Raw genomic sequence first — 25031 nt, forward strand, 5'->3', positions numbered from 1 at the left:
TGGTAGGCGCGATGAGCGTCGTGCCACCTGACCCGAGACGGGTCGCAGGCGTCGTACCGAGCGCGTCGAGACCGTGTCCTGATGTGATCTGCACGGGTGAGTCACGTCGGCGTCAAAGGAGCGACGTGCGACCTGTCAGAGCTCTATCAAGCGATCGCAGCTGCCTCTGCGCGTCCTGGGGATGTACCTTTGTCGCGCGCCGGAGACGACTCGACGCCGCTGAGATCGGAGATCAAGCTCTGACAGGTCGCACGTCGCTCCTTTGACGCCGACGTGACTCACCCGTGCAGATCACATCAGGACACGGTCTCGACGCGCTCGGTACGACGCCTGCGACCCGTCTCGGGTCAGGTGGCACGACGCTCATCGCGCCTACCAGCGCTGCCGTGCAGGTTGCCACGACGAGGTCGAGCACGCTTCTATACGCTCGCCGAGCCTTCCTTTCCATCCCATTAGGCAGTCTGGGAACGGTGGCGGTCAGAGGCAAAGCCTGCGAGGGGTGGTGGAACCACATGTCACGGCCACCGCCGGCTCGACCCCACGATAGCCTCCGGAGGCTGACTTTGAGGCACAATCATCGGACGACGTCGGCGAGTTGAGTCGCGCTCGCGGTAGCCAGATGACCTCTCATACTAGTATCATCGGCCATGGCCGCAGGAAGCGCGGGGGAGGGCGCTGGGAGCAACACGGAGCTCCGTTGGACGTTTTCAAGATTAGCGTGTCAGAGTGAAATGGAACTAGCCACAGGTACACCACGGGAGCCGCCTAAGCGACTCCTCTCTCCTGGTCCTGCGAGGGAAAGAATTCGACTGCCACGCCGAATTGTGTCTCCGCGCCCTCCGAGGCGCGGTCTCGGTGTCGCTTCCGCCGCTGTTCACTATTTTTATGTGCATAAGCTGTCTAATGAGCGCACCCGGTGCCTGGGTGCGGCTGCGCTTGCCTTGCGGGTAGCGGCGCGGGGCGCCGTTGCGCGCGTCTCCGACGCGCCGGCCCAGCGAACGGCGAACCGCGCGTTCCGGGGGGCGTGCGGTTCGGCCGTGGGAGGCTCGCGCCCCGAGGTCGGCCTCGACGCGGCTCCCTCGGGCCGGGCCCGTCGCCCCGCACCACCAGACGGTGGCGGGTACCCTCCCCGCCCCCTCCCGCGCTCAGGCAGGACCTCGACCCCGCCGGCCGCAGCAATCGCCGCGCTGTTGTCGTCGTTGTAAGCGAGGTTCCTCAGCACGCCCGCCGCACGCACCTTCTGCCCCTTAGTCCCGTCGCGAGCCAGCGACACGAGGACCTCCACGCCGCCGGCCGCCGCGATCGCCACGCTGTTGTCGTCGTTGTCAGAGAGGTTCCTCAGCACGCCCGCCGCGCGCTCCTTCTGCCCCTCACTCCCGTCGCGAGCCAGCGACACGAGGACCTCGATGCCGCCGGCCGCGGCTATCGCCACCTTGTTGTCGTGGTCGGCAGAGAGATTCCACAGCGTCCCCGCCGCGCGCTCTTTCTTCGCCTCATTCCCATCACGCGCCAGCGCGACGAGGACCTCGCCAGCCGCCGCGATGGCCATGCTGCTCTCAGCATCCATGGCAAGCTCCTGGAGCGTTGCCGCGACGTCCACCTTCTCGTCCTCGTCTCCAGCCCGTAAGAGGGCGACGAGCGCGTCCATCCGCCTGCTGCTGGCCTCCTCTCCCGACAGCCGCTTGAGCTCTCCGAGGGGGCATCGCCAGCAGTCTTCACGAGCCGCGCGAAGGCACCGCGCGGCGCGCAGATCAGGGACCACCGCTTGCACACGGCCGCGTGGCGCAGGCCCGTCTTCTCGAGCACGCACGGCGCAAAGGTCCGGGTCTGCGAGGACGTCGGTCGCGACGGCGGGCGGAGGGCTGTGGTGCGCGAGGAGCGCCTCGGCCCTCCTGTTTGCAGCAGCGCTGTCCCGCATCGCGCCGGCGGTGATCGCGATCAGGGCATCGGGCGGAAGAGCGGCGAGCCGCAGCTCGTAGCGGGCGGAGGCAGCATCGTGGTGGATTTGTGAAAGGCGAGCGTTTTCTCGCGCTTTTTATTTGGGCATGCCCCGCGCGCCTGACCCAGGCGCGAGAAACGAATCTGCGAGGCGTGGCCGCTTATGCGGCCCGATGGGGAGGAACGGGGCGAGCCCCCTCCAACCCACCCGCGCTAGGTCTCGGGTTTGACGCATGGGGTCACTCCCGCGAAACTCGTGAACTAGCCGGGGCAGTCGGAGAGAGATTTTTAGCAATCTCCTCCGACGCCCTCCAGGACGAGCTCCAGCGGAAGCTCGGCCTTTGGCTCTCCGTGGCGCTTCCCACCCTTCGGGTCGCGCTCGAGCGGGGCATGCCAGTCGATTTCTTCGGCGACTACCTTTACAACAAGGCCCACCACCGGCGGCCCCACGACGGCGTCCTCGCCGCCTGGGCGGACGCGATGCGCGCCCCGGCCAACGCGCCGGTCGTGCACGGTGACAAGGAGAAACCAGAGCTCACCCGGCAGTACAACGAGGGGTACAAGGTCGACCTCGCGGAACCCCACGCTGGCCCGGGAGGATGCGATGAGGTGAATGAAGTCAAGCTCTGGACGCCCCTCCTCAAGACCTCCTCGGCGGGCGTTGGCAACGCCTCGAGCGGCGGCACGCCCGCCTCCGTTGGCCACTCCTACGCCTTCGGCAACACCGAAGAGAAGGCCCGCCGCCTAAACATGGGCTGCAAGGCGCGCGCGGGCAACCCGGCCAACCCTTCGACCACGAGAACGGCCACGGCTACGTCAAGGCGCATCGCGGTTTCTACCACGACGCGATCTTTGTCAAGCGCAACAACTTCAACCTGCTGCTCCACGAGACGTTCGGCGGCGGCTTCTCGCCCACCGCCGTTCTCAAGCTGCGCCGCCTCGCGCGCAAAGCCGCGCGCGGCAGCGTCGACCGCACAGCCTACTCGCCCAAGTACTCGCTCTCTTTTATGTCCCACCATGCAGAGCGCATCTCTCTCTCTGTTGTGCGAGGCGTGAACCGCGCCATTCGCTCTCACCTGGCAACCCTGTCTGCACGTCTCGCGCGCGCGTGAACAGGGCTCCAGGCCCCAAATGACGTGTGAGTGTTAGAGTTGTTTGGCAGTCGGAGAAGGGGCAACTCCGTGCACTGACGGTCGGCCGCCAGAAAACACGCCTGCGCGGATCGCGTCACACCAATCCTCACTACTCAACGCGGCAAAGGATATCCACCTCGAGAACCTCGAGAGAGATATCCACCTCGAGAACCTCGAGAGAATGTTTTATCCACACCGAAGCTCAACGATGCCACGGCGCCTTGGACTCACAAAGTGAGCGTCGGTCTGGTGGTTCTGGTAAAGGTTGCAGTTCCCTCTATCCTCCCCGCGCCCCGCGCGATGCGGCGCGTGTTGGCCTATGCGCGAGCGTACCCGGCCATTTCGCCCCACATCCCATGCGCTGCAGCGCGCTCGTGCCCGTGCCGTGCTGCAACGCCCCGCGGCCGCGGTTCGTTCCGAGGCTCGAGCGACACGAATGTGGTGCACACCCGGATCGCGGGCGGAGCGACGGCCCAGCGCGCAGTGGCGAATCGCCTTCATGCCTACTGCGCTCCCGCGACGCCCGAAGCGAGCCCGCACCATGCTCATCCCATTTCACGATGCTGACGCTCGCTCGCCGTCGCCTGCGTGCTCGCAGATCCAAAACAAGGTGGGCGAAAGGAGCCGCCGCGCCTCTTGATGTTGGGCCTCAAGCTGCGAACGCTGCGAGTAGGTGCGGCCCTCTGGAGCCCCCCTTCCTCTCCATGCCCCCTTAAAAACTCTCTCTCTCAGAGCAGACCTAGGAGCAGAGAGAAGATAGTCCGAGACACTCGAGATCGCTCTCCGAGACTATGTCGCCTCCGCACCTCTTTGTGGAGGCGCTCTAGCGCTCGTCCCCACCTTTCGTACCACGCCCCCCGAGATTGCCCTATCATTCCCCCTCCCTATCAGACACTCCATCCACCCCCATAGGTACCAATCAACTCGATCAACATCTTCAAGATGTCGGAGAACGAGACGATGGTGGGCGGCATCGTGCCGGCCAAAGACGGGGTCGTCAAGGTCGACCTGTCCGCGTCGAAAAGCCGAGATCAGCCGAGATGTTGTCGATGAACGCCTGATTTCGTTAAGTGATCCCATATTTGATTCTTAGATGTCAGAACTCTTCTTGATGTATACGCCTGATGATATAGGACAACTCGATCAACATGGAGAACATCGTCGACTACAAATTGAAGGTCGGCTTCGGCGGCCGAGTCAAGGTCGTCCTCTCTTTTGCGTCGGAATCGCCCGCGCTCCTCGGAGCCGAGGTGCCTGTCTGTGCGCATGTTCAGCCTATCGGTACGATCTTCCCGTCCCAAGACGCTCCCCATTCTCCCTCGCGAGGCGTGCGACAAGAATGACGTCGTGAAGGACGTCCCCGAGGCCAAGTCTGGCTCGGAGGCCTCCCTTGACGAGAGCATCCTCAAGAAGGACCCGGCCGCGGAAAAGGACCCCGCCGCGGACGCGGTCGACTCGGACAAGGCCAAGGCCATGTTCTCCGCCCACGCGCCCAGCCAGCCCGCCGATTTCTGGTCCAAGCTTAAGCGCCCGGCCGCCGGCGCCATCAAGGGCGCCCTCAAGAAGGACATTCCTGCCGCAAAGTCTGGCGCGGAGGCTTCCTTTGACGAGACCGGCGGCATCAAGAACGACCCGGCGCTCAAGCCGGTCACCGAAGACGCGCCGGCTTTCAAGCCGGTCACCGCCGGCGGCGCGCCGCTGCCGCCGATCAAGGAGTTTTCAGCGGAGGTGCCCCGCGCTCCGGCGGCGAGCGCCTTGCATTCTGCGCCGCGCTTCTGCAGACCCACTCCTCGACCTCCGCCCCGCTTTCATTCCGCAGGGCGACGCCGACTGGACCGTCTCGGCGGCCAAGGAGTTTCCAGCGGAGGAGCCCGCCCCGGCGGTGAGCCTGCCTCGCACGCTGCGGTGCACATGCGGAGCTCAACTATTGACGCCCACCGCTTGCGCGCGCGCAGGGCATCGCCGACTGGACCGCCCCGTCGAACCCGCGCCGCAACAACGGGCGCAAGGGCGAGGTCAAGTCCACGACGGTCTCCAACAAGTACGATCTGCTCGACGACGTCGAGACGAACCTCGCGGCGGAGAACGGCGAGGACGAGGACGAGAAGAAGTCGAAGAAGAAGGGAAAGGAGATGGGCGCGGAGTCGGGCAAGGAGTCCGCGGCGCGCCCTCCGCCCGAGTGTGTCGGTGGCACCGGCAAGGCGCCCCGCGGCTCCACGCCGTCGACCACACACTCGGTGCTCGCCGCCTGCATGCGCCGGCCTCCCCCGTGGCTCACAGCCAAGCCTGACGGCCACGCCCCCTGTTCAGGGCGCGACGGTCGAGACGACCACGACCGCCACGCCGGAGGGCTCCGTCTCCGCCTCCGGCTGGCTCTCGTGGCCCAAGCTCTGCTGGCACAACGCGCTCTGCGCCGTCTTCATCTGCCTCATCGCGGTGAGCGCAGGCGGCGGGGCGTTCGTCTACTTCTCGCACGGCTCTGACAGCCTTCTCCCTTCGATTGTGCCCGACGCGACGGCGCTCCCGACTGAGCGCGGGCCGCTGTTTGCTCCGTTCAACCCCACGCCGGACCCGGTCGTGCCCGACCCGCCCGACGTGGTGAACGACCCCGCCTGGCTGATCGCCACCTCCGGCTTCTGCTCGAACCTCAACGTCGCCATGATCGAGCGTGACATCGAGGGCAGCAAGACGGCTGGCGACAGGGACGGGCACTTCATCGCCGACATCGAGTTCAACTACTACCCGCAGACGGCGGTCAAGTTCACCGACTTTCCGTACCACATTGCGAACACCATCGAGGGCGACAAGGACGAGGCGGACGCGCTCGTGTCGCCCGCGTGGGACCACAAGAATATCGCGCTGCTCGAGCCGACGTCCACGTGCGGCGTTGACGAGCAGAGCAACCAGGCGTGGGGCGTCTCGGTCTTCAAGGTGAAGGAGCACCGCGCGTGCGCCGACGGCGAGACGGCGTGGGAGGGCCACCCATGCGTGCACTACTCGGGCTACGTCTCAGCAGAGACATCCAACTTTGTCAATGTCAACGAGGGGAGGTTCGTCTGCCAGCTCTTTGTTGACTCGGCTCCGTCAAGCTGCGCCTCTGTTGGCGACTGCAGCGAGGATGAGTATTGTACGGCAGTATTCACGTGCGAGTCCTGCCCGACAGGGATCCGGCAAGGCGATTCGTGGCAGTTCACAGAGACAGGCATCTGCGTGTGGGACTGCTGCCACGACGATGGCACGTGGGACGGCACCTCCGCCGACAAATGCAGCAGGATCCAGAAAGGAGGCGCGTGGACGAAATTGCCCGAGTCTGGCACCTGCGCATGGGGCTGCTGCAATTCCGACGGGACTGATGCCATCTTGTACCAGCAGAAACGCTACTATGCGGCATTGGATCCAGCATTTCTCACGTTACAGGCACCCCTTCTCGCACTGCAACTGGCCGAGATCATACTCCCGGGAGCGAACATTGCTCGCAAGTACTTTCCAGAGATGAACCCGATGAAGATTGGCGACGGCATCGGTCGTCTCGCCGTTGGCCTCAGCGGCTGCTCGTCGCCCACGACAAAGCGCGTGGGTGCTTACTGCTACTTTCCGGAGAATGTCGAGGGCGGTGTCGTCGGCTCCGAGGTGACGTATGCTCACAACGACGAGCTTCGCACCTTTGCCACGCTGATGGTTGCGTACAACGCGGCCAGCTACATGTACGTCAACGGCTGCGCCTCGTGCGGGCAGGCATCCGATGACGAGTTGGGCCATTTTGGCGTCACCACGCCCGGACTCATCGTCCTCGGCAGAGCCGACATCTTTGAGACCACTAGTGATCCTAGCGACTTTTGCGAATCGGCAGACCCGAAATATCCTATCACTTACGACAATGATGCGCAGCTGACCTTTTGCACGCCTCCCGATTCACCGCAGCACGAGTGCGCTTCCATCTACCATTACGAGCGAGCCAAGGACCAGATCGTCACCCTTGCCTTTCGAGGGTCAGAGACCCCCGACATACACTACCTCCACACTGGAAGAGCCAAGCTCGAGGATATTGTTGGCGATTGGCTCGGCACCGATATGAGCGCCAAGCCCGTCTTGCTGGACCCCGCCATCTGTCCTAGCGGTAGAGAGAGCGGTGTTGTCGTGCACGCAGGCTTCCAGGCTGCATGGCTGCAGCTCCGTCACCGTGTCATCCCTGCACTCCAAGCGACGATCGACACTTTGGAGTCCGCCCGCCCGGAAAAGCCTGTCAAGACACTCCTCACAGGCTACTCGCTCGGCGCTGCCGTTTCGGCGGTAGCAACGTATGACATCTGGTGCAATCTGGGAACCGGCGGGGCCACGTCGCTGAAACACGACCTGTTTGGTACCATCAACTTTGGCCAAGTCGCCATCTTTTATGGCAACGTGAGCACCGTTTCCGGACACCGGACTCCCGCCCACACCACAACGTGATGTAGAAGCAACCTCTTCAGAGACACGCCCAACACAGGCCCCACGCAACCATGATCTCACCCTGCTAATCGAACACGTAGGCGGATCACTATGAGGCAATCGTGCCAGTGACAAAGCGCATCCGCATCCAAACCGCGTCCGCGCAGCAGGATTTGCTTACGCTTGGCATCACGCGGTGGTACACAGGAGATGTCGTTGGCGCGCACCTGCCGTTGTGGAATTACGTTCAGCCAAAGGGCGATTATCAGGCCTCCTGGGTGCGAGTGGACCACGCCTTTGATGAGGCGCAGCCGCCTCCCCTAACGAACTGGTGCGATTCCTCCGATGATTGCAACGGCGACGAGTACTGCTCAGCAGCCTTGAAGTGCGACTCATGCCCGACGGGCATCCGCCGCGGCGACGTCTACGAGTTCGAAGAATCAGGCCCATGCTTGTGGAAGTGCTGCCACTCTAGTGGAGTCGATGCACTGGGTCTTCCCATTGCAGGGACGGATGCCGGGCGGGATCGAAGGTGCTCCACAGGCATCACCAGCGGGGATCGTTATTCCTACCAAAAAACCGACACATGCGTCTGGGGCTGCTGCAACTCGGATGGAACGGACCGAGGCTGGAGCACGCGTTGCTCCACCGGCATCACCACTGGGCAGAGCTATTCGTATGAGCAGAGCTGGTGGCCCTGGTGGACTGTAAGTGGCACCTGCTTCTGGGGCTGCTGCACAACGAAAGGCTACGACGCAGGCTGGGACTACTACTGCGACGGCATCCCCAATGGCGACACTTGGCAAAAGACTGTAAGTGACACCTGCTTCTGGGGCTGCTGCACAACGACCGGCCTCGACGCAGGCTGGGACTGCGACGGAAGCAAGCTGAAGCAGGGGGAAGTTTGGTCGAGGCAACGCAGAGACACGTGCAAGTGGGGCTGCTGCAACCGCGACGGAACCGACGCCAAGGGGCTAGTCTCTGCATTATTCGGCTATCCATCCTGCTACGGGCCCATAGGTGGTGGTCTTTGCCACATGCTGAATCGATACATGCAGGGGATGCGCCGCAACAACACCAAGTACAACGGGGGGCTGTGCAAGAAAGTGGACGACCCTGACGACGTGAAGGGCCTCACCCCAGAGGCATTCGGTGGCGGCCAAGGCGACTACTGAATGATGACTCCAGTGTCTCGCCGCGGAGTGAAACCTCTTTATTCGGGGTGAATCCGGGACGGAAGAGGTTTTGTGCATCGTCGTCTCCTGCGTCTAGGCCAAGTTTGTCGGCGGGCTCTGTGATGTGGGGCGCCCGAGAGCCCCGAGCCCAACAGACATGAGACATGAATGCATCGTAGAGAGTGCTCGGTGTGTCGGCTCTCTCCTGGTGGTGGCATGTTTCTGTCGGGGCCTGCATGTACGGTAGGCATTCCTGTGACTTGTGGCCGCCTGGCGCCGTGCCCGCAAAGGAGCCTGCAAAGGCGGGGGCGATCGGCGAGGCGGTGGCGCTCGCACCAGCCGTCTTGCAGATGTTCACACTTCGCCCGCTCTCGGGCAGTGCTGGCAACGTTCTGACAGTACCCTACCCACAAAAAGTGTTCTGACAGCGTTCTGACAGCGTTCTGACAGCGTTCTGACAGCGTTCTGACAGTGTTCTGACAGCCGTTCTGAAAGCTTTCCGACGGTAATTTACAGTTAAGACTCACCATCTGGTCTGATTAAAGGAGAGCGATATCAGTGTCGGTTACAGCAGAAAGATTCCTTAATTCTCTCCACTACAAAAAAAGTCCGGTGGGGAACCGACATCATGGCCCCGAATGCCGTGGTCTCTAGGTAATCTGCGGGAGCTCCACAAACCAGGTTACCTCGGTCGGGGTAATGTCTCGACCGGCCGTGCCGCGTGCCGGGCGATGGTCGCATTGCTCATCGCCTTGTTCGCGAACGCGGTTGCGATTCTGCTCGTATGAGCGCGACTCCTCGTACACTCCATATACATATTTTACAAAAGACGTGCCATAATTATGACCGACAGAAGAAGACATCGAGTGCGATGCAAAACATGCCAAGGCGATTCGATACAAAGGTTGAGTGTATATAATATCCAAAACATCGCAAAGCAATGTATCCATGTGTGCAAATCATCCCCAAGCCCCTGGGAGGAGAGTCACGTCGGCCATTCGCAAGGTATGCTGCATGGTGGCATATCTGCACCTTGCCTTGAGAATCTTACGACGAACTCGACGAGTGGCTGTCACAGCGGATTCAAATAACCTCGGCAGGTGTGAAGGCCCGCCTGGTTTTGGACGATCTACGGCACGCTCCACCACGTGTGGCCGTGCCGTAGCGGCCATCTCACCACGCTTGATCGCCGAAGGAGTCAAGCTCAATGCCTTGGCCCCAATGCTCGTTTCCATCGTCTGCGGCGTTACACATTACCTTGTCGCCCTTGGAGTACTCGCAGACGCGCGTCATCCAGACCTGCCCTTGTCCGTCAGACCTCAGCGCGAAAAACTTGAGGTTAGGTGGCGGCACGGTGCCCCCCAACTGGTCACCAGCATTGTTGTCGCAGAAGCAATTGTGCGTGCTGTCGCCGGTGAAGGGCTCCAAGTTGCGGTTTCCGGAGTTGTCCTTGTTGCAAACCCATGGGTAGAGCGTGAGGGTGGCGTCCGGTTCTCCGCCCAAGGCCTGCTGCACGCCTGGGATGTCCTTTCCCAAGTTGTCTACCGAGAGCTCGTCCCCCTTGACGATCGTGTCCCACCACTCGAAGTTTTGGTCGGCCCAGCCGCTGGTGCTCATCCACCCGCACCAATACCAATCGTAGTTCATGTTCGTGCCGGGGTGCTGGAAATTGCAGCCAATCTGCTCGGTGCCATAGGGATGAAGGTCCGTGTCCTCCAAGTTGCAGCTGTTTCCCTTGCCATTGCCGGGTGCCTCGTTGCCATTGAAGCCCTGCGTATCGCCCGGATCTTTCAAGGGGCCGAGCTGCTCCACGAAGTACGTATTCCCTATGCAATCCGTCTGGACCCCCGCGCCGTCGCAAGTGTGAAAAACGAAGTAGTTGTCGGCCCCGTCGGCCTTGTAGATGCCCACGTCGCTGCTGTCCCCCACGTAGTCTTCGTTCCCCACGCAGTCGTAGGGCACGTTGTAGGCCCCTGTGTTCGGCCCGTTCGCCGCATCGTTCGGGTAGACCATGAAGTCCCAGGGCGTGCAGGAGAAGGGCTTGCTGCCGTCGCAGCCGTCGACGTTCATCTTCCGATTCGTGTCCGGGCACTCGATGGAGTAATCCCACCCCACCCCAAGGGAAGGGGACGCGACCAAGCCGGAGGTGGCGATCAGCCAGGCGGGGTCGTTCACCACGTCGGGCGGGTCGGGCACGACCGGGTCCGGCGTGGGGTTGAACGGAGCAAACAGCGGCCCGCGCTCAGTCGGGAGCGCCGTCGCGTCGGGCACAATCGAAGGGAGAAGGCTGTCAGAGCCGTGCGAGAAGTAGACGAACGCCCCGCCGCCTGCGCTCACCGCGATGAGGCAGATGAAGACGGCGCAGAGCGCGTTGTGCCAGCAGAGCTTGGGCCACGAGAGCCAGCCGGAGGCGGAGACGGAGCCCTCCGGCGTGGCGGTCGTGGTCGTCTCGACCGTCGCGCCCTGAACAGGGGGCGTGGCCGTCAGGCTTGGCTGTGAGCCACGGGGGAGGCCGGCGCATGCAGGCGGCGAGCACCGAGTGTGTGGTCGACGGCGTGGAGCCGCGGGGCGCCTTGCCGGTGCCACCGACACACTCGGGCGGAGGGCGCGCCGCGGACTCCTTGCCCGACTCCGCGCCCATCTCCTTTCCCTTCTTCTTCGACTTCTTCTCGTCCTCGTCCTCGCCGTTCTCCGCCGCGAGGTTCGTCTCGACGTCGTCGAGCAGATCGTACTTGTTGGAGACCGTCGTGGACTTGACCTCGCCCTTGCGCCCGTTGTTGCGGCGCGGGTTCGACGGGGCGGTCCAGTCGGCGATGCCCTGCGCGCGCGCAAGCGGTGGGCGTCAATAGTTGAGCTCCGCATGTGCACCGCAGCGTGCGAGGCAGGCTCACCGCCGGGGCGGGCTCCTCCGCTGGAAACTCCTTGGCCGCCGAGACGGTCCAGTCGGCGTCGCCCTGCGGAATGAAAGCGGGGCGGAGGTCGAGGAGTGGGTCTGCAGAAGCGCGGCGCAGAATGCAAGGCGCTCGCCGCCGGAGCGCGGGGCACCTCCGCTGAAAACTCCTTGATCGGCGGCAGCGGCGCGCCGCCGGCGGTGACCGGCTTGAAAGCCGGCGCGTCTTCGGTGACCGGCTTGAGCGCCGGGTCGTTCTTGGTGCCGCCGGTCTCGTCAAAGGAAGCCTCCGCGCCAGACTTTGCGGCAGGAATGTCCTTCTTGAGGGCGCCCTTGATGGCGCCGGCGGCCGGGCGCTTAAGCTTGGACCAGAAATCGGCGGGCTGGCTGGGCGCGTGGGCGGAGAACATGGCCTTGGCCTTGTCCGAGTCGACCGCGTCCGCGGCGGGGTCCTTTTCCGCGGCCGGGTCCTTCTTGAGGATGCTCTCGTCAAGGGAGGCCTCCGAGCCAGACTTGGCCTCGGGGGCGCCCTTCACGACGTCATTCTTGTCGCACGCCTCGCGAGGGAGAATGGGGAGCGTCTTGGGACGGGAAGATCGTACCGATAGGCTGAACATGCGCACAGACAGGCACCTCGGCTCCGAGGAGCGCGGGCGATTCCGACGCAAAAGAGAGGACGACCTTGACTCGGCCGCCGAAGCCGACCTTCACTTTGTAGTCGACGATGTTCTCCATGTTGATCGAGTTGTCCTATATCATCAGGCGTATACATCAAGAAGAGTTCTGACATCTAAGAATCAAATATGGGATCACTTAACGAAATCAGGCGTTCATCGACAACATCTCGGCTGATCTCGGCTTTTCGACGCGGACAGGTCGACCTTGACGACCCCGTCTTTGGCCGGCACGATGCCGCCCACCATCGTCTCGTTCTCCGACATCTTGATGTTGATCGAGTTGATTGGTACCTATGGATGGGGGTGGATGGAGTGTCTGATAGGGAGGGGGAATGATAGGGCAATCTCGGGGGGCGTGGTACGAAAGGTGGGGACGAGCGCTAGAGCGCCTCCACAAAGAGGTGCGGAGGCGACATAGTCTCGGAGAGCGATCTCGAGTGTCTCGGACTATCTTCTCTCTGCTCCTAGGTCTGCTCTGAGAGAGAGAGTTTTTAAGGGGGCATGGAGAGGAAGGGGGGCTCCAGAGGGCCGCACCTACTCGCAGCGTTCGCAGCTTGAGGCCCAACATCAAGAGGCGCGGCGGCTCCTTTCGCCCACCTTGTTTTGGATCTGCGAGCACGCAGGCGACGGCGAGCGAGCGTCAGCATCGTGAAATGGGATGAGCATGGTGCGGGCTCGCTTCGGGCGTCGCGGGAGCGCAGTAGGCATGAAGGCGATTCGCCACTGCGCGCTGGGCCGTCGCTCCGCCCGCGATCCGGGTGTGCACCACATTCGTGTCGCTCGAGCCTCGGAACGAACCGCGGCCGCGGGGCGTTGCAGCACGGCACGGGCACGAGCGCGCTGCAGCGCATGGGATGTGGGGCGAAATGGCCGGGTACGCTCGCGCATAGGCCAACACGCGCCGCATCGCGCGGGGCGCGGGGAGGGGCGAGGGAACTGCAACCTGAACCAGAACCACCAGACCGACGCTCACTTTGTGAGTCCAAGGCGCCGTGGCATCGTTGAGCTTCGGTGTGGAAAAACATTCTCTCGAGGTTCTCGAGGTGGATATCTCTCTCGAGGTTCTCGAGGTGGATATCCTTTGCCGCGTTGAGTAGTGAATTGGACGATCCGCGCAGGCGTGTTTCTGAGATTCTGACGGCCGGCTGTTCACTCCCCCCTGAGCTCGTTCACCGGCGGGGCCGTCGCATGGCGGCGCCGCAACGCAAAAAGGGACGCGAGGAGAAGAACCGAGCTTCGCAACCCCACATCATTCGAGTATGACTTGTTCATACCGGTGGTGAACAAGTCATACTCGAAATTCAGTCGTTCTCGCCGTCGCCGAGACTCACGTTTGAGGATGAAGAGTAAAGTGCTGTGTTTGCGGAAGTGGAGGTGTGTATGGTTCTTGCACTTGTGCAAGATTGCTGATTGGGCGTCTTCTGCCGCAGTCCCGGCTTTCCGCTTTGATCGGCCGGATGCGTGGACGGCCATGAGGCTGCGACGCAGATAAGGGAAGAGGTGATATTGCCAGCGGTTATAATAATGCGTTTTTCCGCCGCCCCTAGCTATGCGGCTAACGACTATAGCGCTATGCTGATGGGCTGAGCCGATTGATTAAATTATTTAACATGCGTGGACGGTTGACAATTTGACAGACTGCGAAGAGCACTCGCCACTCGCGACTGTCAGTTTGAGCGTCTGACGTGAGGGGCACGGGGCAGTGCAGGGCAGCTGGTTGCACATGCCGGGGCTGCACGGCTAAGACGAGTTTTTCGCCATCGCAGCGAGCAGCAAGCCACTCGCCGCAGCAGCCGGAGGCATCGCCACGGCACTGGCTGCGCCGCGGTCCCGCACCCGTCGGCGACGCTCCCCCCGCGGAAGACCGCGCGTAGCGACGCCTTGACGATCGAGATGAGCGCGCTTGAAGCTCGCCCACCTACTGCCCCTGAGAGTTGGTTATCGAGTGGGCTCAGCTCCCCCCCTTGGGATCGAAGCTTCCACGACCTCGCACCCAACACCACAGGCGGGATCAGAGAGAGACTCCGCACCGGACACCGCCCGGTCTCTCTCTCTCTCTCTCTCTCTCTCTCTCTCCCCGCCGGCGCGACGAGTGCCGCCCGCGCGTCCGGGTCCCGTGCGCGGAGTTCATTTTGGAAGGCGCTGTTTGGCAGGTGGTGCAACAGGTGCGGACAGCTGCGGACAACAGGTGCGGACAACCGCTCGTTCTCCACGTACGAGCGCCGAGGAGCAGCCAAACGTCACCGGCGCTCCCACGCCACCCCACCCGTTCGTGCCGGAAGCAGCGGGGCTGATGCCGCGTCCATCCTGACGGAGGTGGCGGCCATCTCGGACGTTCAAGCGGCGCCAGCCAGCGGCTCGGCCGCGCATCCTTCACACACGCCGCCACGACCAACCTGAGCGGGCCCGGTGTCGAGCCATGGTGCGAGCTGCATGTGAGGGGCGGCTGTGGCCACAGCAGGTCCACCAGACGGACCTCAAAGCTTTTGCCGTCGGCGTGCTGTCGTGGCGAGAGCGCGAGATCGCTGCAGAGGAGCCAAGTGCAGTGACGAGCCAGAGGCTACCTGGGTCACCAAGTGGAGTGGACCCTGCCCATTCTGAGCAGGGCTGTGCTTGGGTGGGGTTGTGCTTGAGCATGTGTGAAGTGGGAGTGCGTGCCTGCGGTGTCTGTGGGTGAAACAGGCGTGTGTGAGGGCCGTAAGAGGCCTGGTATGAGCCAGAGTGGGCTTCATCACCCAAGATAAGGACGGTTTGGGACAGCTCAGGCTTGATACTGATGGGCCTGGGCCAGGAGAGCGACAGAGAAGGCGAGGTGGTGAGCTGGGAAGCCGCTTTGTCGGCACCTGGACGTGTCGCGATGAACTGCCAAAAAGCACCTTTGGCGGCTATTGCTCAAAACCCTGGGAGAGAAGGCCTACATAGTATTACTGCATCCATGCGTCTGGTGCATGTGGGCTGTGGGTCGGGACATTTCACGGTCGGTGGCGCCGATATTGACCTCCGGAAAGCCCTCGCAATCGCTCGGCACGCGCACGGGGCCACCGGGAGTGCTCTCGAGCCCTACACCGGAGCATCACGAGCCGGTGCGAGCTTGAAGACCCGAGATAAGTGCGGTCTGGGACAGCTCAGGGTTGCTACTGATGGGCTAGGCCAGGAGAGCGACAGAGAAGGCGAGGTGGTGAGCTGGTAATCCATCGCAAGCGACCCGGAGCGCGCAACCGCGCATCTCGCCGCCGCGGGGCTCCGACTGGTTATCTAGACCTTCCTTCTTCCTCCCTGTTCCTTCCTTTCCCCTTCCCATCTCTTCCCGGCCTCCGGCCGGCGCCTGCGGCGCCGTTCTTTTTTCCCCCTTTTCTTGCACCACTGTAAAAAATGGAAAAAATGGAGGGGGGAGCGTGCCGGACGGGGCGTCGTCGCGCCGTCCGATGGTCTGCTGCCCCGCGCAGCAACCGTCGGGCGACGACCCGGGGGCCAAAAACCCGGCGACGACGGCGCTCTGGATGGGGCGTGACCTCCTGCCTCCAACCTCCTTCCTTTTTGAGCAGGTGTGACGCCGCGCGAGCGACGCTCCGAGATCGCCCGAGATAGCGCGGCGCGGCCCCGAGATCGCCCGAGATAGCGCGAGATCGCCCGAGATAGCGCGGCGCGGCCCCGAGATCGCCCGAGATAGCGCGAGATCGCCCGAGATCGCGCGGCGCGGCCCGGGCGGTCTCAGCCCTACCTGGCCGTTCTATATTATAGAATGGCATCCTATAATGTAGAATGGCGTCTCGCGCGCGCTCACCCGGCCGCCTCGCAGCCCCAGCGGCCGGGGGGCGCTTGCCGGGGTTGAGGCTGGTCACACACAGGCGCCACTTTAACGCGGCGAGCCAGAGGAGTCACACAGGAGAGCCCCCAACACGCCACATTTTCAGCAGCAGACGGGCCGCGGTGAGGGCCCATTCTACATCGAAGAATGGGGTCCGCCGCCGTCCCCCACGGCCTCCTCACGCCCCCAGCGGCAGTGTGCCGCTCGGCCAGACTGGTGGGGTTCGCGACAAGCGCCAGTTCAACACAGAGAAGCCCAACAGTCCGCAAATGAGAGTCCTCCCCCCCGCCCCGGCAAACCAGAGCAGACGCCGGGGGCCGCGTATGGCGAAAGCAAACGCACGACGGCCGCCGGCAGCCGTTGAGCCGCTGCCGCCGTTCGAGCCTTGGATGTCCGTCCGTCGCCGCCTGTGGCGAGGGCAGTGGAAGTGTGAGATTTGTGCTCGCAAGTGGTGGGCGGGCGAAAGGGTCGGGCGGCAGAAGTGAGCAGACAGCGCGAATGCGGTCTACCTATGTCACATCTACTCCTCGTGTCACCTAGTCATGGTCCTCGCTTCCCTGCCCGGTCTCCGAGTCCTGCGCCTCGCCTGAGTCCTCGTCCAAGTTCGAGTAGTCCTCTCCTCGTCTTCGTCCTCGTCTTCGTCCTCTTCGTCGATCTCGTCGAGCCGGGTGGCTCCTGGCCCGTCCCGGCCGTGACGCTGGGGCCGACTTGCTAAGCGGGCGGGGAGACGGACCGCCAGCTCTGCTGCTGCCTGTGCTGCCCGTAGTCCTCGCCTGCGAGCGAGTGCCCTTTGCGGGGCTGTCGCTCAGAGAGCGGGTGTCGCCACGGCCGTCTTCTTATCTGGTTTGTGGTCTGCGCGCTGCGCTGCGCTGCGCGTCTCGAGGCGCGCCGCAACACAGCCCGTGTAAATGGGGTAATGGATAAACCAAGCATCCCCGATGGCCGGGGGGATGTCCCATGGCCCCGGGGTGGCCGTGGGCACGCAGGGGGCGCCGCTACGGGCCGCTGCGGCGCCCATTCTATTTCGAAGAATGCCATTCTGGAATATAGAATGTAGGTCTGAGACCGCGGGGCGGGGTGGATGGGTTGGGAGCGAGGGGGCGGAAGTGCTCAGTGCGGTAGATGGTCAGCTCGAGGCGCGTGAGCCGGACTTGGGAGCCGGACCACCCCCTCTTGAACCCTGCGTTGTTGAGCCAGGACTCAACATACTCGGGCTGTCGCCGTCCCAAACTGTCACTCCCCTCTCTCCCGGCCGGGGTGGGGCGCGCGCGGGGGCGGCGGGTGTGCGGCGAGTGTGCGGGATGTCTGTGGGCCCGAGAGCGATATGCCATGTCCGCCTTGCGTTGTTTCATAACATCGAAGGCTAAGCTCAAAAAAAATGCCTCATTTTGTGAACTGAGTGCTTGCCCGTTGTGGCTGCTTTCGCAACCTCCGTCACCGTGTGGCGGACGCTGCCACGTCGACCCGACCTTCGCAGCCCATCCTGTTCGCGCATGGCCCTCTCCGGCGCCATCATCGCCACCGCCTGCGTCGGCTCCGTGTACGCCCTCCGACGGCGCATGCTCGGCCGCGGCGAGGGACGGGGACGCAGTCTGGCGACACTCGAGCCGCTCCCGGACGTCGCGGCGCTGAGTCCTCTGGTGCTGCGCATCCTCGGCGGCAACCCAGGCCTGTATACGCTGCAAGGTACCAACACGTACCTCGTCGGCAGCGGAGAGAGCCGGATCCTGATTGATGCCGGCGAGGGCAGGCCAGACTACCTCCCGCGGCTGCTATCTGCCATGGAGGGCGCTGGCGTGCGGCGCGTGAGCGACGTGCTCATCTCTCACTACCACCGCGACCACACGGAAGGGCTGATCGAGCTGCGGCGGCACTTTGGCCCCTCGCTCCGCGCGTGGAAGGTTGACCCGCCTTATGCTGGCGCTCACGGGCCCTCCGCCTCGCCGGTTTTTGCAGAGGTGCGCCCGCTGCAGGGCGGGGAGGTGCTGTGCACGGAGGAGAGTCACCCACGCGCGACGCGTCTGCCTGATCCTTGCGACACGCCGAGGCAGGAACGAGTCACACGTCTGTAGGACGGCTCAGCGTCGCTTCGCGTGCTGTGCACCCCGGGCCACACCCCGGACCACGCGTGCTTCGAGCTTCGCGAGGAGGGCTCCGTCTTCACCGGCGACTGTGTGCTCGGCGGCTCCTCCGCGGTCTTTGAGGACCTGCACGACTACATGACATCGCTGAAGAGTGTGCTGGCGGTGGCGCGGGGGCGGCTCTACCCCGGACACGGGCCTGTGATAGAGGACGGCGCCGAGGGCATCCGCAGCTACATCGGCCACCGCGAGGCGCGCGGGGGAGAGGGGCGAGGCTCGGCAGAGGCGGGAGAGGAGGTGGGGAGGACCGCCTCGTCGAGCCTGTGGCCCTGGCGCAAGAAGCGAGCATCCAAGCCGCACGTCGGACGCATTGACGCTGCCCTCCTCTCAGGCGCGCGAGGCGCAGATCGTCGCCGCCCTCGAGCAGACGTGGTGGTGGGCCCTGGAGCTCGTCGTGCGAGACCGCGGCGCGCCTTCTCACCCCGCCTCGTGCTGCCCAGGTGCGGGCTCTCGCCACTGGGGCTTGTGCGCCGCGTCTACCCGCGGCTGCCCTGGACGCTGCGCCTCGCCGCGGCGCACAACGTCGCGCAGCACCTCCACGCGCTGCAGAGGCAAGGCAGGGTGGCTCGCCGGGCGTGGCTGCCGCTGCCCCGCGGGTACTTCCGCCTCATCGCGATGCTGGCCAGCTGGTGGCGCCTTCTGTGAATGAGTAAGTGCACGGCGGCAGCGGCGCCGTGTGTGGGCGGAGAGCAGCAGCGGCAGCGGAGCAGCGGAGCAGCAGCGGTAGCGTTAGGTTGGCGGTCGCTGTTCAAGTGGCGGCGCTCCTCCAAACTTGAGTGGGGGTGGAATCCGGGCGCACGTGGCTCGGCACGTGGCTCGGCATCAGAGGCCTCGCTGCTTCCCTGCGCCGCCACCAAAGACGTGGAAGAGTGCCACCGTCGGGTAGGACGGGTCGGCCCGGAGTATCAGAGTAGCCGTCGTGGTCGCGGCGAGCAGCGCCGGCCACTCCGGCGCCGCGTCGGCAACGTGGGAGCATGTCCACCGCCACTTCGCGGTCGCAGCGCTGTATACTACTAGTACATTCCCGTAGGAGGACTCTGCTGACAGGGTTATTTTGGGGCGCTGTCTACCCCCTACTTACTAAGAGCTCCTCCGTATTAGCCGAGCGGCACGGAGGCTACAAGGCGGGCTCTCGTGGGGGTTCAGGCCCGCCTAGCGTCACTGCGACGTCGGATGGCGCGCGGGTCGCTGTGCTCGTGAAGCTTGATAAACGGGAAGTCAAGATTCTCCTTGCGCACGGACTTCACCTTGTGCTTCCACAGGGCAAACTCGAAGTTGAGCTGGTCACGCATGCAGTCGGTCTGCACCATGGCATCCCACCACCCGTGCATTGCCTGCTGGAGCGTGGGGCTGTTCCACCGGCGCGCGAGAACAGGGCCGGCGTTTTTTGATCTCTGGGTCAGTGGGGGGCCGAGCCACCTCGGGGTGGCGGGCGGGCGGGCGTTTTGAAAAACAGAAAACAGAAAACAGAGGGGGGCCAGGGCCCCCACTACGATTAGACACAAGCACCTGGCTCCTGGGACACAGCGAGCAGCAGCAGCAAGCAGTTCAGCGGAGAAGGGGGGGGGGGAGGAGCCGAGGGGGTGACGTCCCGACACGGCAGGTTGGAGCTGACCCAGGGAGAGAGAGAGAACAGCGATGGCAGCCCCCAATGACTGTAGACAGAAATGACGAGCCGACAGCGATGCAGCGGCAGCGAAAGCGGCGAGGAGGGCCCGCTGCAGAGCTCCGCTGGGCGGCAGCAGAGACATCGGCGGACGGGGGAGCACGCTGGACACGTCGGCATAGGAGCCAGGGGGGTGGGCTGGGCCTGCATCATGAATGGGCCTGCATCGCATGATGGCGACGGCGGCGTCGTCCAGATCCTCGTTGTCGAGGACGGTGCCGGTGCCCGAAAACTCCGTCGTCCGAAAGCACTTGACAGTGCTGGTTGTGAGCTTGCCAGCAGCAATCTCCGGCTCGGCTCTCTCGAGTGCGTCGCTGACAACAAGGGAGAGAGCCACCTCCGCCTCGTGCATGCGGCCCGATTGGTGATGCTTCTTGCCAAGACATACTAGTTTTTTGGCGTTCCGGTGCCTACAAAAATATCCGAGATCATATGGAGCTTACCACAGGGTTTGCGGCGGTCACTGTCCTACCAGCGGACACAGTGGGCCGCGGACACCCGTGATTGACCTTAATCTTTTTATATTACCCAAAAGCTAGGCCCACAACGCCCTCTATGTTGGGTCAAGGCGGGCGCCTAGAAGAAGGCGCCGCCCCCCGAGGGGGAATCCCACCCGTCCATGTATGTAGTAAGGTGAAGAACAGTCAGGCTCGGACTGGACACCAACGCGGTATGGGTGGACGCAAGACAGATGATGACGACACGCACGAGCGACACACAGACACAAACAAGCTCACAAGACCCGTCCCCCGAGCCCCCGTCGAAGAGCGCGTCGAAAGCGTCGTCGCCTTCGTCGTACTCCTCCGCGTCAAAGCACCGGACCGGTTCCCCCCGTAATCTCTTGCTGTGCCTTTTGTGGTGCTAGTTCGTGCCAGTCTGCTGTGAGAGGGGCTTGTATTCGAGAGGGGCTTTCATAGTTAAATAATCTTTTGAGAGAACACTGCTCGAGTTGTCGGCGCCGCTCGTCGGTCTGCTCCGTCGCCCATCCCAAATGCGTCGCATCAACGAGGCGGCGGGCCGCGCTGGCGCCGCCATCCGAGATCTGCAGCCTCGACGCGGCGACAGCCCGTTTGCCGCGAGCCGGCCGAGCCCGACCCGGCGGCACTCCGTGGGGAGCCAGCGGCACTCGGGCTACTCGGCCTCCAAGGAAGGCAAGGAGAGCCCGGCGAGCTCGCGCCCGTCCAAGCCGACGCTCTCCTACCACGGCCCGTTTGCCGCCGAGCTGCTGCCCGCCGCGTCGGCTGCGGCGAGAGCGGCGTACGAGGCGACGTTGTCGATGACGAACGATGAGCTGCAGCAGCTTGCGGAGCTGGTGGCGGCGGCGCACTGTGACCGTTCCACGTACCTCTCGACGGAGGCTTGGCAGTTTGGCACAACGGCGTACGCCATACCGGGGAATGAGGTGTGCGCAGACTGCGGGTCGTCCGAGCCGCCCACATGGGCTGCGATGGTGGGGGAGGCCGACGCGGTGCTGGTCTGCAATGAGTGCTGCGGCGGCCACCGCGCCCTCGGCGTCCACCTCTCGGCGCCTCTCTCCCTCAAGATGGACCGGTGGAGCGACGAGAAGCGCCAACGCCTTCTTTCCTCGGGCAACCGCGCCGTCAATGCGACGCTGGAGGCGCACGCGGCGGCGGCGCAGTGCAAGCCGAGCTCGGAGGCCGACGTGTCCGCGAAGCACGTCTTTGTGCGCTCCAAGTACGAGCGCCGCGCCTTCGCCGCCGAAGGCGATGGCGAGCTGCTGCCGTCGACGCCTCCCGGCAGGCGGTGCGCGGGCGGGGCACCGCAGCAGGTGCACGCGGGCATCCTCATCGTGCGGCTGATCCGCGCGCACGACCTGATCGCGGCGGACTTCACCGGCAAGAGCGACCCGTACGTCAAGGCCACTTGCGGAAAGGCGAAGAGCAAGACGAGGGTGATACGGCGCACGCTCTCGCCCGAGTGGAATGAGGTCCATATCTCCCCATATCTCCCCATATCTCCCCATATCTCCCTCTAGCATCGCCGCGCTCTTTGTGGTGGGCTGCCTAGACCCCCATATCTCCCCATATCTCCCCATATCTCCCCATGTCTCCCCATATCCGAGGTGCTCCGGCTCAACGTCGAGGACGTGCGCGACGTGCTCATGCTGCAGGTGAAGGACAGCGACACGATCGGCAGCAGCCCGCTCGGCGACTGCAGCCTCAGCCTCGCCGAGCTCCGGCACAGCCACGGGACAGAGCCGTCGCTCGAGTCGCTGTTCACACCGCACGACCGGTGTCTTCTTTTTATAGGCCCAACCACGGGACGGAGCTGTCGCTCGAGCTGCAGAACGTCCGGTCGGGCCGCCTCGTGGCGGAGGTGACGTGGTGCCCCCTCGACGGCTAGCCGAGGCGGGCATGCGGCGGGCGGTTGCCGAGCCACGCGGCACATGCGGCATGATAACGAAACCTCTCCTCGTTTCTGACAGACTGTACACGTCTGTACTGTGGGCTCTTGTCATGGCTCTTGTCAGTGGCTCGTGGAGTGGCCTCGTGTGTGTCGAGTACTTTCAATGTAAATAAATAAATAAAACGGACACCTCTACTAGGAGATGGGTAAAAAGGAACAGGTCCCCGCCCTGCGGTCTTTGTGCAGGGTTCTTTGTGGGTGTGGTCGGCGACTAGCCGGGGTCGTCCTCCCGATGGGGGACTAGCACTAGCCGTCTTCCACATGGTCCCTCGGGTCCCTGCTGCTCCTAATCTCTTCGTACATCCTCCTGCTGATCTCCGCAACGTCCTGCTCCCTCCCTCGTCTCGCCCTGCGCGACTGCTCCGCCTCACCGTCGTCCGCCCTGCGTCGTCTGGTGACGTGGCGCTCGAGCGCCTCCTGCGCGGCCGAGCCGGCCGCCTCGCCGGCGGGGCGCTCCGGCTCCGATGGCTCGGGGATCGCCGCGCGGCTCTCGAACGGGCTGCCGGAGCCAAAGGAGAAGGGGGACGAGCTTGCCATTTCTGTGGAGGGGGCGGGTACGTAGAACAGATAAGACGTCCTTCCTTGGCCACGCAAGTTTGCTTCGGACAAAGAACGCCGTGCCGGCAGCCCGTGCCTTTTGGTGTACCCCGTTTGTGCCGCGTCCTGTGCCCCCGAGTTCATTTTATAAAGAATTACACTGTCGTCAGAGCAGATAGGCTCGACACAGGTGCGAACTGGCGCGTGCTAGCACTATCACAGGCAAAGAAAATAGAAGGTTTATTTGAATATCGCGCCCTAGACAGCTACGGGCTGCCCCCCCCTCCCCCCCCCGCCGCTCCAGCCCGGTCTGCGTTGATTCTCGCGTGTGCACGGGGGACGGCGGACGCGGCACGCGCACATGATGTAATTCATCATGTCCGGCCCACATGCACACACGACACACACGACACACCTCGGCGGTCGCGGTCCCGCTCGGACCTCGCGGGACGCGGCGCCAGGGAGAGCTGAGAGGCGCGGCGGCCGGCGCGGGGATAAATAAATAAAACGGTCAAACTCTGAGAGAGAGATGGGATTTTTAGGGACATGTGTCTCCCCGCACCCCGCCCTGTGCACGATCGTCTTGGACTTGGTGTGGCCGCGGCGGGGGACAAATTGCTCCGGGTTTATTTACGCACACGCACGGCGCCGTCAGCGAGGTCGTCATCAGTCCAAAACTCCACACACACAGTACGAGTCTCACACGCCCTGCCCGCCTCGCACCCGCCGCTTCTTGCCCGCCGCGTCCTTCCCTCTCAGCGTCGCGGCGAGGTCCGCGGCGCTGCGCTCCTCCGCCGGCTTGCGCTTGGCCGCCGCGGGGCGCGCCGCCGCCTCCTTTGGCGCCACGAAGCGCGCTTGCCGCTTGGCCGCTGACGCCGCCGACGCCTCGGCCTGCTTTTGGTCGCGCGCCTCCTGCTTGCGCGCGCGCTTCTGCTCGTCGGACAGAAAGTACTCGCCAGACTCGAGCTGGAGGTCGACCTTGCGCGGCGTCGGCGCGGGCGGGAAGGGCGTGTACTCCCTCTCCTTGCGCGCCTGCAGGGAGGAGGCTCCGAGAAGGCTCCGAGGAGGTGCCGGGAAGCGCGGGTGTGCTCCCCCGCCTTGCGCGCCTTGCCCTTCGCCTTCTTGCGCTGCACGTTCTGCTTCTTGAACTTTGGCAGGAAGCGGTCCTACGGGAGCCAGCACACCACGGTGGGCCAGGCTGCGAGTGCAAGCGCGCGAGGAGGCCCTTCGCTCGCCCTCGCTTGGCACCCCGCGTGCTGCGCGTCTGACCGTCACTGTGTGCGGCCGTGCGGTTTCGGGCCCGGGGCTGTGCTGTTGTGTGAACGGCGTCTCTTCACACCTCTGCCTGGGGCTGTGCCGTTGTGTGAGTACAGCCGAACGCGCGTCCGATCCGAGTTGTCCTCGGAGTACAAGAGCACGTATTCCCCTTCTAGGGCCCGAGATACGGGGAGATACGGGGGGATGCGGGGAGATGCGGGGAGACATGAGGAGATGCAGGGAGACATGGGGAGATACGGGGAGATACTGGGAGATACCGGGAGATATGGGGAGAAACGGGGAGAAACGGGGAGAAACGGGGAGATCTGGGGAGATCTGGGGAGAGCTGGGGAGATATGGGGAGATCGTCCGCATCTAGGGAGGCGGTCCCACGACTCCTGCTGCAGCGTCGGGTCGCGCTCCAGCTCGCGCTTGATCATCATCGCCTAGGAGGTACAGCCGAGATATAGCCGAGATCTAGCCGAGAGCTAGCCGAGAGCTAGCCGAGATGTAGCGCTCGGTCATCCTCGTCCGGGAAGTGTCTCGGGAGTGTCTCGGAGGGGTCTCTTGAGGCGCCTCGGAAGTGTCTCGGGGGTTCTCGGGGGCGTCTGGAAAGAGGGTCGTCCGGGAGACAGGCAAGCGGGCGCGGGTGAGGGTGAGGGTGAGGGTCAGGTGAGGGTCAGGGAGAGGGTCAGGTGAGGGTCAGGGAGGAGGGTGAGGGTGAGGGTGAGGGTGAGGGTGAGGGTGAGGGTGAGGGTGAGGGTTTGGGTCTCGCCTTGATATGGTACACGGGGTGGTAGTTGCGGAAGCAGTCCTCAACCAGCTTGCGCACCTGAGGAGCCAGCAAGCTTGGACTCCGTCCTTGGCCACTCCCCTCCCCCTCCTCCTCCCTCCTCCTCCTCCTCCCTCCCTCCCCCTCCTCCCTCCTCCCTCCTCCCTCCCCCCTCCCCCCCC

At 64.0% G+C, this 25031-nt stretch overlaps 6 protein-coding genes across 6 annotated transcripts in view; 4 read left to right on the top strand and 2 right to left on the bottom strand.

Annotated features, from left to right (window-relative positions):
* Window positions 1-3612: 3612 nt before the first annotated feature.
* Window positions 3613-8674, top strand: EMIHUDRAFT_107528 (hypothetical protein; the record flags this gene model as incomplete). The annotated part of the gene is made up of 8 exons (XM_005757226.1): window positions 3613-3681; window positions 3984-4073; window positions 4205-4321; window positions 4398-4799; window positions 4891-4953; window positions 5027-5308; window positions 5382-7472; window positions 7601-8674. The coding sequence occupies 8 exons, from the start codon at window positions 3613-3615 to the stop codon at window positions 8672-8674; spliced, it is 4188 nt and encodes a 1395-aa protein (XP_005757283.1).
* A 236-nt stretch (window positions 8675-8910) lies between these two features.
* EMIHUDRAFT_220641 (hypothetical protein) lies at window positions 8911-9261 on the top strand (the record flags this gene model as incomplete). The annotated part of the gene is made up of 2 exons (XM_005757227.1): window positions 8911-9090; window positions 9220-9261. 2 exons carry the CDS (start codon window positions 8911-8913, stop codon window positions 9259-9261), a joined length of 222 nt encoding a protein of 73 aa, XP_005757284.1.
* A 5220-nt stretch (window positions 9262-14481) lies between these two features.
* EMIHUDRAFT_220644 (hypothetical protein) lies at window positions 14482-15467 on the bottom strand (the record flags this gene model as incomplete). Its single annotated transcript, XM_005757228.1, has 5 exons — window positions 14482-14548; window positions 14718-14805; window positions 14977-15023; window positions 15211-15301; window positions 15461-15467. The coding sequence occupies 5 exons, from the start codon at window positions 15465-15467 to the stop codon at window positions 14482-14484; spliced, it is 300 nt and encodes a 99-aa protein (XP_005757285.1).
* A 2075-nt stretch (window positions 15468-17542) lies between these two features.
* On the top strand, window positions 17543-18835 carry EMIHUDRAFT_466127 (putative B-lactamase; the record flags this gene model as incomplete). The annotated part of the gene is made up of 4 exons (XM_005757229.1): window positions 17543-18031; window positions 18122-18427; window positions 18522-18565; window positions 18631-18835. The coding sequence occupies 4 exons, from the start codon at window positions 17543-17545 to the stop codon at window positions 18833-18835; spliced, it is 1044 nt and encodes a 347-aa protein (XP_005757286.1).
* Window positions 18836-20847: 2012 nt separating this feature from the next.
* On the top strand, window positions 20848-22220 carry EMIHUDRAFT_631908 (hypothetical protein; the record flags this gene model as incomplete). The annotated part of the gene is made up of 3 exons (XM_005757265.1): window positions 20848-21804; window positions 21940-22055; window positions 22127-22220. 3 exons carry the CDS (start codon window positions 20848-20850, stop codon window positions 22218-22220), a joined length of 1167 nt encoding a protein of 388 aa, XP_005757322.1.
* Window positions 22221-23429: 1209 nt separating this feature from the next.
* The window catches only part of EMIHUDRAFT_439079 (hypothetical protein), a 3559-nt gene continuing 1957 nt past the window's right edge, over window positions 23430-25031 (bottom strand). The window contains exons 7-10 of the mRNA XM_005757230.1: window positions 24853-24912; window positions 24461-24523; window positions 23918-23980; window positions 23430-23843 (exon numbers count right to left, since the gene is read on the bottom strand). Coding sequence (XP_005757287.1) covers window positions 23520-23843; window positions 23918-23980; window positions 24461-24523; window positions 24853-24912 — 510 coding nt within the window. The 3' untranslated portion in view covers window positions 23430-23519. The remainder of the gene's footprint in view (window positions 23844-23917; window positions 23981-24460; window positions 24524-24852; window positions 24913-25031) is intronic.

Source organism: Emiliania huxleyi (assembly GCF_000372725.1).
Source record: "Emiliania huxleyi CCMP1516 unplaced genomic scaffold EMIHUscaffold_92, whole genome shotgun sequence".
Lineage (NCBI taxonomy): Eukaryota > Haptophyta > Isochrysidales > Noelaerhabdaceae > Emiliania > Emiliania huxleyi.